Here is a 15782-nt window from a genome sequence, read left to right on the forward strand (position 1 = left end):
CGAGAGCCAACATGAACCTTGGCCCTAACATGACAGCTATAATGGAAAAATTAGCCATTATTATATAATTACTCAGCATCAACCCTGTGACCAACTACCTCGTAGTCTGCATATTAATGTTGCAACATTATAGTATAAATGGAAAAAGGAAAATTCAAAACAAAATCAAAGCATATCAGCAGTTAGTCTAAGGTAGGATCGAATCACAGTTAAATTGCTCATTCAAATGCCATTAAAACAGCGACAATAATAGAAAAAGGAAAAAGAGGGTTATGGCTAAAGTGCAAGCAAAGCTAAACCTAAGCCAGCCTGTTATCACATATTTTATGTATATTCGGTCGAGAGCCAACGTGAGCCTTGGCCCTAACATGACAGCTATAATGGAAAAATTAGCCATTAATATATAATTACTCAGCATCAACCTGTAACCATCTACCCTGGAGTCTGCATATTAATGTATCAACGTTATAGCATAAGTGCCTCACGGAAAATTCAAAACAAAATTAAGGCGAGTCAGTAGTTAGTCCAAGGTAGAACCGGATCACATTTAAATTGCTCATTCAAATGCCATTAAAACATATAGGAAAATTCAATACAAAATTAAATTAAAGCATCCCAGCCGATAGTCCAAGGCAGGTTCGGGTCACAGGTTAACTGCTCATTCAATTGCCCTTAAAACAGCGACACTAATTATTATATAATTACTCAGCATCAACCTGTAACCATCTACCCTGGAGTCTGCATATTAATGTATCAACGTTATAGCATAAGTGCCTCACGGAAAATTCAAAACAAAATTAAGGCGAGTCAGTAGTTAGTCCAAGGTAGAACCGGATCACATTTAAATCGCGCATATAGATGACATAAAAACAGCGACAATAGGAAAGAAAAAAAAAAAAAAAAAAAGGAAGAGAGGGTAATGGCTAGAGTGCAAGCCATATAACCATATAGCCATTAAGTGCAAGCCATACCCGACCCAACCTGTTATCAAATATTGTTTATGCATATTCAACCGACCTTGGCATCTACTTTGGATCACCAAAGCTCAAAACAACCTGGATATAAAAATAAAAAGCATACCAGAAGTTAGTTAGGGACTCGGTCACTCTTGAACTGTGCAAACCAATGTCCCTTTGAACAGCAACAGCAACCAAAATACGTAACCATTAACGAATGTCTCAGCGCAGACCATAGTCGAAGCCCGCTGGCTAGCCCGAGGCTAGCGCGTAAGCTAGTGACGAATCCGGATAGCACGTTAGCCTACTATGTACATTGTTCAGCTAGCTCGTTAGCTTCCAAAGGGGCGATACACAAGTACGACCATGAGGTCAGCTTTAGCAAGTAACAGAAGTCATTGGGAAGCCCCGCTAGTTGGATGGGCAGAGGACAGTTAGCATGTCTGGGCATGACAGCAAGTGTTTGTGAATAGTCGACCTAATCAATGTATATAGGCCCAAACCGCCAAGTCACTCACCCTCCATAGATATCAAGCAACAGACTCGGGTGTCTTCGCGAGATATTCCTTCGCTTTAGCCAACGACCAAAACAAACGCTGACCACCGACCTTCTCCAACACAGATAGTTTCGCGGGAGCGAATAACGTGGGCCTCAGGCCTAGTCTCCATAGCTTAGTCAGGACCACCTTGTACTCGGCTCTCTGAGCTTGAACCTCCGGTGTAAAGTCCTCGAAAATGGCCACTTTGTGATCGCCAAACCTCAGAGTACCCCTTCTGGTACGAGCCGACCGCATGATGATTTCTCTCTGTTGGAGTCTGTTCAGCTTGACTATGATGGGCCTCGGTTCTTTGTTCACGCCGGGAGAAAACCTGCCCGCTCTATAGGCCGACTCACAGATAGGAGGCGAGGGGAGGACGTCCGTCCCTAGTATCTTCTGCAGCAGTTCGGGCATGGTCTCAGAGAGACGGCCTTCACCGCTGGTCTCCGGTACTCCAACAATCCTGACGTTGTGGCGTCTATCCCGGGACTGCATCTCCTCCATCGCCGACTGTAGTTTGTTGACTTCAGCCTGCCTAGCCAGCAGGGCGGATTCAAGACCCGCCATCTTCTCACATTGTGATGATACCTCCGTCGTTAGCATGGCTAGTTCGTTAGCATTAGCCGATGAGGCAGCGTGAATCGTCTCCATCTTGTCTGTCAGCGGGACTACCGCCAGCCGTATTTCTTCTGATATCTCACGACGGAGGCTGATACAGAAATCCGCCAGCACTTGCTTCTGTGCTTCAGCGATGCGTGCCTCAGAGTCTGCGTGTACTTTCTTCTGTGCTTCAGCGATGCGTGTCTCAGAGTCTGCGTGTAGCTTGGTCATGACCAAGAGCACAGCTTCGCTTAACTCCCCGACAGCGGGAGACGGTACGGCCATGCTCGGCGGTGTCGGTGTCGTGCCTAATTCTTTCATGGCTCTGGTTTCCACCCCCGCCATCGTAGAAAGTCGAAAAAAGTTGATGAATGTATACTAAACACGACGACCTAGCAAACAGATAAAAAACAAATAAAAATAAAATAAAGACTAATGGGGAGAAACGTATATTCAGCACGGTAGAAGGGAGCTCATGTGAAAACACGTCTACTCCATGATCGCTCAGCTCCGCCCCCGTCTTGCATAACTTGTAAGGTACCCCTCCTGCTGACTTGTCTTGCATAAATTGTAAGTCGCTTTGGATAAAAGTGTTCAGCTAAATGACTAAATGTAAATGTAGGAACACGTGGTTTGTATACTGCACACCCACATAACCCTCTCAAGTCGGAGGTAAAATAGCAGACACAAACTGAAACAGGTTTCTTTTATTCTTTGATCCACTTTTTCTCCTTATTTTTCTATTTTTCTCTCATCCCAATTTCGCCTCGCCAATTCTCCATTTAATTCTCCCCTCCCCTGTCTCGAACGTTGCTAGACTATGCCTCCCACTGGTCGGCTGCAGTGAGGACCAAGCCTTGCATCACGTGTCCCCTCCGGTACACGAGGAGGCAGCTGTCGCATCTTTTCACCTGAACAGCGCGATCTCTCAGTGGCGAGGAGTAACGCGTGGGAGGCTCACGCTGCCCCTGATACTTCCTGATTCTGCTGTACAGGCGCACCAACCGACCTTTAGGAGTCGCTGTCCACAACGTCCAATCCCCACCCACCGACTTTCCCACCCCTAACACTGCCAATTGTGTTAGTATGAACGACCAGCCAAGCCGGTAGCAACGCCGAGAGCTGGGCTCGAACCCAGCATCTCCTGCGTTAGTGGCGAGTGCCTTGCCCACTGCGCCACTTAGCCACTAGTTTCTTCCTGACCGCTTCGGTTAAACCTTTGAGGTGCGAGTGGGGTTTTCTTTAGTTTGAGTTTTTCCAGACATTTCCTCAGAATTCTGTCTTGGAAGAAAGTGTTCCTTAAACCACTTCACCATGTCTGGGCACAATAGTTGCTCTTGTTTTTGACTCTGGAGACTTTCCCAGCACTACTACATGAGAGAATAAAGACAATACCCTATAACCTCTGACCCAGAAATCAGCTATTTACAAAATGGGGTCAGCGCTTTTGTCCCGAACTGGTTTGTAGTGTGAAACACATCCCGGATTTTAGGCTAAGTCAGAAATACACACGCACGCACACACGCACGCACGCACGCATGAACACACACACACACACACACACACACACACACACACACACACACACACACACACACACACACACACACACACACACACACACACACACACACACACACACACACACACACACACACACACACACACACACACACACACACACTGACACTCGCTCATTGAGCGTGACAGTGGCTCAGGGGGTAGAGCGGTTGCGTGGTAGTCGGAAGGTTCCCAGTTCGATTCCCTCTCCTCCCGGCAGTGTGTTGGAAGTGTCATTGAGCGAGACACTTAACCCCTAACTGCTCAGACAGACATTTACCAGCTGGTGGCTGGTGTTAATTTCTCACCCTGTTTTACTAGACTTTCATGAACACTTTCTACTCCATACGAGTGATACACACGCACGTGCGGCACACACACACACACACACTCATGCCCTCCGTCCCAATTTGACCACTAAACTCTTCTCCTTCATTTTGAGTGACACTCAATTAGAAGGGTTAGCGACCTCATGGAGAGAGGGGACACTCTGCGATGTGGTAGGGTTGTAATTGCTGTTCGATACCTGTTAGGACAGCAGAACACACCAACCTTCTCTTTTAAGACAGTACTTTTAATTCTCTCATTTTGGAAGGAGAATCATAGCACAGCCACACGTGTGGTTAAAAGCAAGTGTACAGAGACCTTTTAGTCGCTCAGTCACTACTGACAGACACCTTTCTATCATTTTTCTCCCATCCCCCAATGTAGTCATTAGGCCAATTCCTTTCCTGGTCGTTGCGCGCATTGCCCCACTGTCGGCCTGGGGAGGGTGTAGAACTACCACATGCTGCCCCACTGTCGGCCTGGGGAGGGTGTAGAACTACCACATGCTGCCCCACTGCCTCCTCCGATACATGTGGAGTCGCCAGCCGCTGCTTTTCACCCGACAGCGACGCGTTTCACTGGGACAACGCAACGCGTACAGAGGTTCGCGGCTTTCACGCTATTTCCCCCAGATCCCCTCCCTGCTGAACAGGCGCCCCGACCGACCAGTAGGAGTCGCTGTTTTGCAACGACCAGAACTCATATACCCCACCGGCTTCCCACACGCGATCACACTGACAATCGTGTTCGTAGGGACGACTGACCGAGCCGGAGGTACCGCTGACAGAGTCTCTGCGGTGGTAGGCGAGTGCTTAGACCTCTACGCTACCCAGCCGCGCCCACCCACTGACGGGACACTTCCACCAGATAATGTGCATTTCTCCTCCACTTGACCTCCAGCTCCTGAACCGAGTCTTCAACATCATGAGGGAGAAGAACCCGGACATGGTGGCCGGAGAGAAGAGGAAGTTTGTGATGAAGCCGCCTCAGGTGGTGCGAGTCGGCACCAAGAAAACCTCCTTTGTCAACTTCACAGACATCTGCAAACTGTAAGAGCCCTATAGCAATACAATTAATTCAATCTTTATTTTATATTCGATAAATACACTGTGTAGTTAAACTCATTCACAAGTGTCATCATAGTGCGTTAATAAATACAGAAACATCAGACAATCAGAACAATTAAGAGCACATTTAAAAATAATTTAAAAAGAAACCAGAGGTAATCATTTAAAAACAATTACCTATTGTGGTGACCAAGGTCATCAAGGTTCTAAACTGACCCATAGACACTAGAGTGTCTAGTTTCAGAGTTTCCTGCAGGGTATTCCGTGAGGTAGGGGGCAGAGAAGCCAAAATCAGATCGACCAAGCTCAGTACAAACTCTAGGCACTCTAGGTATAAGACAATCACTGGATCAAGCTCAGTACAAACTCTAGGCACTCTAGGTGTAAGACAATCACTGGATCAAGTTCAGTACAAACTAGACACTCTAGGTGTAAGACAATCACTGGATCAAGTTCAGTACAAACTAGACACTCTAGGTGTAAGACAATCACTGGATCAAGTTCAGTACAAACTCTAGGCACTCTATGTGTAAGACAATCACTGGATCAAGTTCAGTACAAACTCTAGGCACTTTAGGTGTAAGACAATCACTGGATCGTATATGACAGGGTCCAGTGGTCCATTCCAATAAAGAAGTAATATAATTTGGACAGTCTCTAATTATGGATTTCTAAAGAAACAGATTCCAATGCAACTTACGTGGCATTAAGTAATATAATCAATATTACATTAATGTTATCATCTATTAGCTTAATATATTCTTATGTACCTGGAAAAAACTCGTCAACCTGCAAACTGTAAGAGTCCTACATCAATATTATGTCAAAGTTATGATCTATTAAGTATAATATACTCTATATTATACCAAGAAATATTCATAGAACATCTGCAAACTGTAAGAGCCCTATATCAATATTATATAATCAATATTACATGAATGTTATCATCTATTAGCTTAATATGTTATATATACCCAGAAAACCTCCTTTGTCAACTTCAGACATACAATATTAAACAAAAGATGTTACTGCCTTTTAATGCAAGTATTTACATAATCCCTCAACCATTTATCTGAGGTTCTGCTAATTCCCATAACGGCAGACTACGCATTTAAATAGACCTTATTTGTTCCATACAGGTTGCATCGTCAGCCAAAACATCTCCTGGCTTTCCTATTGGCTGAGTTGGGAACAAGGTAAAGTGCTCTTTTTATTTAGCGCACACACACACACACACACGCACATGCACACTATTCAACATACCATTGAAACTTCCAATACATAATATTAGTATTTGGGTGTTTTTTTGTTATAAATGGCTAATATGTATGTTATTTATTCACATGCAGTGGTTCCATAGACGGAAACAACCAGCTTGTAATCAAAGGCAGATTCCAGCAGAAACAGATAGAAAACGTCTTGAGAAGATATATCAGTAAGTGGGAGTTTCACCTGTTTGTACTTAACTCATTTGATTGATTGATTGATTGAAAACTTTATTAACAGATTGCAGAATGGGTACAGTACAGCAGTACAGCTCAATACATACAATTGTTAAGGGGATGCAGACCAGAGAAAGACTTTCGTCTTGTTTACATCAGGGTCCCCCATTTTCAATTCATCATATATGACATACATGACATACAGATAGACAGTACTGCTACATCTATTTATGACATACCAGATTTGCAAATACAGTACTGTTTGTGATACAAAAAGAGTCCAGAAAAGAGAGTATATACATTTGACGTAGAAACTGTACATTGGAGGTGGTTGGGTGGGTGGGGTGGGGGGGGGGTGGGGGGGGTTGGGTAGGAGGGGTGAGTGGGTGGGGGACACTGTACAACTGTACAAGCAAAACTGTACATTGGAATATTGACAAAACCATACTTGGTCATTTACTGTACATTGGAGGGGGTTGGGTTAGGACATTTACAGGGTCCAGTTTCGAATTGCAGTCTCCCGTAGGTGTTCTTTGAGAGTGTTTTTGAAAGTGGGTAATGATTCACATTCCTTTACAGCTTTGGGTAGGGCGTTCCACATTGATGTGGCATAATTGCTAAACGTGTTTAGTCCCTTGTTTGAGCCGAATCTGGGTTTAACATGATTTGTGGAGCTCCCTCTGGTGTTGTGATCGTGGTATTCACTGACCTTTGGGAGGTATTTTGACATGTACATGGGTACCTTGGTCGTGTAGTGTATCTTGTAGACCAGGCCCATTGCAAGTTGCTGTACTCTGTCGTCTACTCTAAGCCATCCTAGGTTGTCAAAGTGGGCAGGGGTGAGGTGGGTTCTAGGAGTAAGGTCAAGCAGTAGTCTGACCAGTTTGTTTTGAGATGTTTGTCATTTTGTTTTTAGCACCTTTGAGGTGCTTTGGTACCATGAGGTGCAAGTCGTAGTACCCTTGAATGAGTGCTCCTGCCAGAGTCTTCAGGGTATTCTTGTTTACCAGTGAGGAGATCCGCCAGTCACGATGATAGACGGGTTAACTCGCTAACCGTTCAGCGCCAATCACGTGTATAGTCGGGTTTTAATCGTTATTTCTTTTATTAGCGATATCCATAAATTTTCATCCATCCAGCCTGATGTTATCATTGGGAATGGGTCTGAGCTCGCAAAAGGGCGAATACCGTGGGCGGCTACGTGGCGTAGTGGGCAAGGCGCTCGCCACGAAATCTGGAGACGCTGGGCTTGCCTGTTCGAGCCCAGCGCTCCACATTTGCTTTCAGTTTAGCTGGTCGTCCGTACTAATACACATTGGCCGTATTAGGGGGTGGGAAACTGATGGGTGGGGATTGGGCGTTGTGGACAGCGACTCCTACAGGTCGGTTGGTGCGCCTGCGCAGTAGAATCAGGAAGTGTCGGGGGCAGCGTGAGCCTCCCACGTGTTACTCCTCGCCACTGAGAGATCGAGCTGCGCAGGTGAAAAGATGCGACTGCTGTTACCCATGCATTAAAGCGTTCCGTCTCCAGACGGATTTCAGTCTTTTTTATTTATTTTTTCGTCAATTTGATTTGGAGTCTGACGGAATTGGCTACCTGGTATAATATGATTTGTAGATGCGTAGGGCATTTTGACCATTCTAACCAATCAAACGTGAGCTTGACGCACACACGCTGCTCACAGTGCCCTCCCCCTCACAGACCTGTCTTGTCACAGACCCGTATCATTTGCACCGAAGATAGCAAGCGTGCAGGTCCTCTTTTAACACCACTGAAGCATTAAACAATGGCCCAGTAAACTATTCACTTTAGTTTACTACACGAGGCGTTCTCTAACGTTATCTAGCTGGCTAGCTGATAGCTCATAACATAATTGAAATTTGTTTTTGAAGCTGTGGCTAACGTTAGCTAGCTACCGTTCTTCGGGTGGCTAACGGTTAGCTACCTAGCAACTGTAGCTTGCTAATACGGGCTGTCCTGGCTGGCTAACTTTTATTTCGCAATGGAGTGGAGCTAACTAACTGTACAAATCGATGTGATTGGCTCAGACTGTATTTTGTACGGTTGGCTGCCTGGCTGTTGTGGATTTGGGTAGCCAGCTAGCAGCTAACATCAACTCAATGTCAACACTATGTTGACACTCTGAGCGAGTTTGCCGACAGCAATGTAACAAACAATATGGTCCGTGCGGAAGCATTATCCCCAACACATAGTTATTAGCTAACGTCAGCATAATAACGATAATGGAAGGAGTAAGCCGGCCACTAAAAAGAAAGCGCACGCAGTGTTCTCAGACGAAAAGGATGAGCGGCACCACCCAACAAAAGAAAGTTACGAGAGGATGGACGTTTGAAGATAGCAGTGTTTCAAGAGACTGGCTAGGCTACAGTATGATGCGGGGGCTGTAGACGGTGGTGAGTTGTTAACTTGTTCCGTGTTCCGCAACTATGTCAAAAAGAAAAACAGAAACAACGCATTTGTCATTGTCGTGTTACTTCACACTACAAATATGTGAGTCCTCTGCTGTGGTTGTGAGTATCCTTTATTAGCTTAACTCCGTAGCAACATCACACAGGTGTATCTGTAGACGGTCTCCTCCCCACTGTATATTCTCTCCCCACCGTATGTATCTTTTTTCTCCCACCCACCCTAATGTACAGTCTCCTCCCCATCATAATGTATATAATCTCTGTTAGGATCTATGGGTAACAGTACTGTATATTTGCATATCGTATATGTCACAAATGTAACATTACTATATACCTGTTCTGTAGTATGTCATGTATGTCCCTATGCCATAAATGTTGTGTATGTCATAAATGTCACTGAATTGAAAATGGGGGACCCTGATGTAAACAAGACAAACGTCTTTCTCTGGTCTGCATCCCCTTAACAATTGTGTGTATTGAGCCGTACTGTATTGTACCCATTCTGCAATCTGTTAAATATTGATTGATTGTTATTATAACATATTGCAGAATCGGTACAATACAGTACATCTCAATACACACAATTGTTAAGGGGTTGCAGTTGCAGACCAGAGAAAGACTTTCCTCTTGTTTACATCAGGGTCCCCCATTTTCAATTCATCATAACATATATGACATACTTGACATACAGATAGATAATACTGCTACATCTATACATTTATGACATACCAGATTTACAAATACAGTATTGTTTGTGATAAGTCTAAAAAAGAGAGTATATACATTTGACGAAGAAACTGTACATTGGAGGAGGTTGGGTGGAGGGGGGGGGGACTGTACATTGGAGGTGGTTGGGGGGGGGGGGGTAACTGTACATTGGATTATCGACGAAACCTAAACAAGTAGGCTCCCTTAAAACGGCAACGCTATTAAAAAGAAATACAGTGGAGGTTAAAATAAGAATATGACTTGGCCTGAAAAAAAGTTCAGTCAGGAGATTTGTTTTTTGCTTTAATCCCTGTGTTACCTCAAGTACCGGAAGGGACTTGTGCTATGTATGACTTAGTCCACATTGCAGCCGGCTTGTGGGAGGCAAGAAACAGCGTTCGTGACAGGGGAGGGTTGAATTGGATGATACGAAATTGGGATGGGAGAAAATATAGAAAAATGGGAGAAAAAGTGGATAAAAAAAAAAAGAAAAAAGGGCGAATACCGCCATTAGGAATGGTGTAGTTTCTTTTCTGGGACGATCCGAGCCGTGCAGGCGGGGTTTAAATACTCAGGCGAGGTAGGTCTATACAACGATGGCATGGAACAGTAACCCCGCCCGCCCGTTCGTGTGTAACGCTCGGTAATGTGCAACGGACCTCCATGAGCAGTATTTGGAATGGCGATCAGATAATTGGATTATTTCTTTTGCATTACATCAGATACCAGGTAAGAACACTATATATAAAAGCTTGCGTTGATCTGATATGTCTTTCTACCCCGATCGAAGCTGTCTCTGTGTGTGTATGTGTGGCTGTGTGCCGTTGGGTGGGAGGAGGGGACTGGGGGAGCCCCGCGGTCCAGGGCTCTTTTCATTCTTGCATGAGGAAGGATAATAATGATGATCTAGTGTTGATTTCAGGAAGATTCGATAATCAGGCGAAAAATGACAACGTGTTTAGTGTATTCCACTAAAGGGCTATTATCGCGTCTTTTCCTGGAATTACTAAGAATCACCAAAACTATACTCATATTCAAAACGGTATAAAACGGAAATGTACCGATGAAAAAACAATCCGTTTTGTACATGTTGACTGGAAGCAACTCACTGATAATCGACGGGTGTATTAGACCCATAGCTATAATTTAAGATATATTTTAAGCACTCGCAAATCCTGCAGTCCCCCCATTGATTAAAGCGGTGGCGTTCTAGCGCCCTCTCACGGATTAAGCGATGGCGCAGAATGAGTTAATGTGTCATAGTTTCAAGTAACATAGGTCTGAACTTGAGTTGTAGAAAAACTTGTTACTCAAGTTTTTCTGTAGTAGTTAGTAGTCCAGAGGTAGTATTTCCCCAGAAGGTGGTATGGCTTTATGTAGTACATGTCCAAATTTCATAAAGATCCATTCAGAACTGAGTGATTAGGAGTGATTTTGGTAAACTGTGTACAAAAGAAAAACTGAGTTTTCTCATAGACTTCAATTAATTCAGCTGTTTTTCTTTTCCTGTTTTCGCTCGTTAGTTTTCTTTTGTTTTTTAGATTCATACATCCCCACGTGGGGTATCATTGGAAAGCCACACTCATTGGCTACAACCCTCCACAATCATTTTCGAGATCGGATCTAGATTGACGGAACTAGAGCCCCAAGAGTCGGGAGTGGTATTTTGCGCAATACCGTATACTACTTTGCACAAGGATTTTGTCGCTATCGACAGGCAACAAATAAGCCTTCAATTCGATATATATATAGTATTACAAAATATGCACACCCGAGCCACTAGGGGTCGCCAAAGTGCCGGTGTGCAAATCGTCCTAAAACATCCCACATGCGGGACGGCGCATGCTAAGAGGATGAAATGCTTGTTTCTGTATGAGCCCCTGAGAGTGTGCTACATACAGTAAAAAGAAAGTAAGTAAAAAAAGTTATTAAGAAGTAAGTACAAAGTAAGTAAAGTCAATATACATATATACAATATACAATACAGAGTCAAATGAGTAACAGTGAGGTACAATGCAGAGGTACAAAACTTAGGGTATGGTACAAATGAGGTATGAATGTAGTGCAAATCTCTTTAATAATAGATAAATATAAAGTGTGTTAAAGTGTCTAAAGTGAATAAAGTGAGTGGTAAGGTGAGTGTTTGTTTAAAGTGAGTGTGTACATGTGGATGTGTGTGCAGTGTGTAGATGATGGGTTGTTACATAGTGTCATTGTCATTGAGCATCCTGATGGCCTGGGGATAGAAGCTACTTCTGAGTTCCCATTCTCCTCTCTGTCCTCTCCTAGAGATGTGATCTAACACACACTCTTCTCCCTCTACAGATGAACCTCTCTGTCCTCTCCTAGAGATGTGATCTAACGCTCGCTCTTCTCCCTCCACAGAGGAATACGTGACGTGTCACACGTGCCGAAAAAAACTAAAACAAAAGGCTGGCTGCCACAAAACAGTCACATCTAGAGACCTCAAAACCTACTCTAGCGAGGCCTTCAACCTTGAACTGGAGAGTCTGGACTGGTCAGATGAACTCAATGGTACACTGGTTGACGAAACATGGCTTGGTTTCAAAACCAAATTCTCAGCAATACTAAACGACATGGCCCCCCTAAGAACCACCAGGGTAAAAAATCGCGCTGAGCCGTGGATGCACTCCGAAATACTGGCCGCTATGAAAACCAGAGACAAAAAATGCTCTGAGTTTCGTAAAAGTCAGTCAAAGCTTACTAAAAGCACGAGCAGTGAACTCCAAGCCCACGTGACTGAACTCAAACTAGAAAGAAACAGACTAAGAAACGACGTAAACTCCATGATCAAAACTGCAAAAAAGAATTTCATCAATGACAAAACTGAGGAAAACAAAAACAAACCACGTGAACTTTGGAAATTACTCAATAATCAACTAGGATGCAGTAAAAAACTTAAAACCAGATTCTCAAACATAAACATAAAAACTGACAACACGCTCATCACAGACAAGCTGGATGTAGCCAATTACTTAAACATTTTCTTCACAAACATAGCCACAACACTGGTAAACAAACTACCCTCCCACTCAGGGCTTTATGGGGTAGAACACATAGTAGCTTTCTACAAAAACCTAGGGGTCCGCAAGGACGACTTCAAGCTGGAAACGGTAACAACAGATGAGGTACTCAATAAACTGAGCGCCCTCCAACCTAACAAGGCCACTGGCCATGACAACATCCCCTCCAAATTCCTCAGAGACTCAGCAGCCGCCATCACACCAATCATCACACACATAATAAACCTCTCCATAAAACAGGGACACGTCCCCAAGGACTTCAAAATTGCGAGGGTGACCCCTCTGCACAAAAAGGGCAGCAAATTAGACCCAGGCAACTACCGCCCTGTTTCTATTCTCACCTCCATCTCGAAAGTCATGGAAAAAATAGTCTACGAACAGGTCGAAAAGTACCTAGCGGAAAAAAATCTAATCTACGAATTCCAATCTGGCTTCAGAACATCCCACTCCACTGACACATGCCTTCTCTATTTGAATGACCACATCAAACAAGAGGTGGACGCAGGCAAATACTGCGGCATGGTCATGCTGGACCTACAAAAGGCCTTTGACACGGTCAATCACTCCATTCTGATTGACAAGCTAAAAGCAATTGGTTTTGATAGTCTATCAGTGAGCTGGATGCAATCCTACCTTGAGGGGAGGGAACAGATGGTGGAGGTAAACGGTACCCTATCCCCCCCCCTCACAGTGAGCTGTGGTGTTCCACAAGGAAGCATACTAGGACCGCTACTGTTCCTAATTTATGCAAATGACATGTCGTCAGCTTGTGACTGCAACTTGTTCCTGTTTGCGGACGACTCAGCCCTGCTGGTCTCTGACAAGAACAAGTTACAGGTTGAAAAAACCCTCAGCTCGGAACTAGGCAGAATCTGCATATGGCTCGCTGATAACAAACTATCATTACACATGGGCAAAACAGAGTCCATTCTCTTCGGTTCAAATAACAAACTCAGCAAGACCGACGGCTTCTCAGTTACAGTGGGTGACAATATTGTCACAAGGAAAGATGAAATTACCTACCTGGGGTCCATCCTAGAGGCTAATCTCTCCTGTGACAAAATGGCATCCAATGTAATAAAAAAAGTCAACCAACGAACTCGATTCTTGTACCGGATCTCCTCTCTGGTAAACAAGAACACCCTGAAGACTCTGGCAGGAGCACTCATTCAGGGGTACTACGACTATGCTTGCACCTCATGGTACCAAAGCACCTCAAAGGCGCTAAAAACAAAATTACAAACATCTCAAAACAAACTGGTCAGACTACTGCTTGACCTTACTCCTAGAACCCACCTCACCCCTGCCCACTTCGACAACCTAGGATGGCTTAGAGTAGACGACAGAGTACAACAACTTGCAATGGGCCTGGTCTACAAGATACACTACACGACCAAGGTACCCATGTACATGTCAAAATACTTCCCAAAGGTCAGTGAATACCACGATCACAACACCAGAGGGAGCTCCACAAATCATGTCAAACCCAGATTCGGCTCAAATAAGGGACTAAACACGTTTCGCAATTATGCCACATCAATGTGGAACGCCCTACCCAAAGCTGTAAAGGAATGTGGATCACTACCCACTTTCAAAACCTCTCTCAAGGGACACCTACGGGAGACTGCAATTCAACACTGGCCCCTGTAAATATCCTAACCCAATCATTCCAACCCCCTCCAATGTACAGTCATTTACCTAGTATGGTTTTGTCAATAGTTCAATGTACAATTGTGTTTGTTTGTACAGTGTCTCCTCCCCCCCCCCCCTCAATGTACAGTGTTACTTGTTTATACAGTATGCCCCCCGCCCCCCCCCCCCCCCAACCACCTCCAATGTAAATTACCCAGTATGGTTGTCAATATCCCAATGTACCCAACCCCCCCCACCCAACCTCCAATGTACAGTTTCTACGTCAAATGTATATACTCCCTTTTCTTGACTCCTTCTGTATCACAAACAGTACTGTATTTGCAAATCTGGTATGTCATAAATGTATAGATGTAGCAGTAATGACTATCTGTATGTCATGTATGTCATATATGTCTATATGAATTGAAAATGGGGGACCCTGATGGAAACAAGACAAACGTCTTTCTCAGGTCTGCATCCCCTTAACAATTGTATGTATTGAGCCGTACTGTATTGTACCCATTCTGCAATCTGTTAAATAAAGTTTTCATTCATTCATTCATTCATTCATTCATTCATTCATTCATTCATTCCCCCGACACCATCCTCCAGAAGGACACGCGTCTCTACTTCCTGCAGTGCGAGACCTGCCACTCGCGCTGCTCCGTCGCTAGCATCAAGACCGGCTTCCAGGCCGTCACCGGCAAGAGGGCACAGCTCCGTGCCAAGGCTAACTGAAGACCACCTCGCAGGGGACACCCACCTCTATCTTTTAACTGGACTTTCTGTATGGGACTAATGGAGGGTGTTCTGTGTGTCATTAAGCTGTGTTCTGGCCTGGCCCGGCCCGGGGCAGAGAGTGAGGGCAGCGTTTGAAGCCGAGATGCTTGCGGAATAGGAAAGTGGGTTTTATGATCACCGTACGCTGATGATGATGTGTCTTATATTACATAGATTGTTGGATGCATTTTATCGTGTCGCCGGAGAGCCCTGCTGCTGCCTCACATTCGCTACTTTTTCATTTTTATTTATTTTAACACAACGCAGAGGTATCAAATACGATCGGTCACCCCTGATTTAGCCACCATGGCATGAATCCTTTGTCCTTCCTTCTCCTATTTATTGTTCTCCTTAAAATAAATTCTTATTTATTGTTCTCCTTAAAATAAATTCTTAGTCGACTAACAGACTAACAGGTTTTATGGATCGATTTGTTGAATCTGTAAAAAATTCATTTAACAGATTCAATGTAATTTAGATCTTGAGTTGACCAGGGATATGCTTATAGTTTTCTTGAAAACGTAAGATCTCAGCCCTAGTATTATTCACCCTACATATCAAACCATTTGGATATGAAAACTGCTTAATCCTATATACTTACTCTTTACTGACATCCTCTTTACAACAGACCTCATGCCGGGATCAGACGACACAAATTCAGCCAGATTTTTATACACGATTTTTGTTGTGGACGACA

The 15782-nt window shown here is 44.2% G+C and overlaps 1 protein-coding gene across 2 annotated transcripts in view; it reads left to right on the forward strand.

The window, feature by feature from the left end:
- LOC311244452 (eukaryotic translation initiation factor 2 subunit 2-like) overlaps positions 1-15461 on the forward strand; it is a 42416-nt gene extending 26955 nt beyond the window's left edge. The window contains exons 6-10 of one of the 2 annotated variants that reach the window (XM_084333968.1): positions 4883-5031; positions 6189-6245; positions 6399-6484; positions 12015-12036; positions 14890-15461. In XM_084333968.1, coding sequence (XP_084190094.1) covers positions 4883-5031; positions 6189-6245; positions 6399-6484; positions 12015-12036; positions 14890-15043 — 468 coding nt within the window. In that variant the 3' untranslated portion in view covers positions 15044-15461. The remainder of the gene's footprint in view (positions 1-4882; positions 5032-6188; positions 6246-6398; positions 6485-12014; positions 12037-14889) is intronic. The other variant, XM_084333967.1, reaches the window with a different exon arrangement.
- The last annotated feature ends 321 nt before the right edge of the window (positions 15462-15782 follow it).

This window comes from Notolepis coatsorum (assembly GCF_963971535.1).
Source record: "Notolepis coatsorum genome assembly, chromosome: 17".
NCBI classification, from domain to species: Eukaryota; Metazoa; Chordata; class Actinopteri; order Aulopiformes; family Paralepididae; genus Notolepis; species Notolepis coatsorum.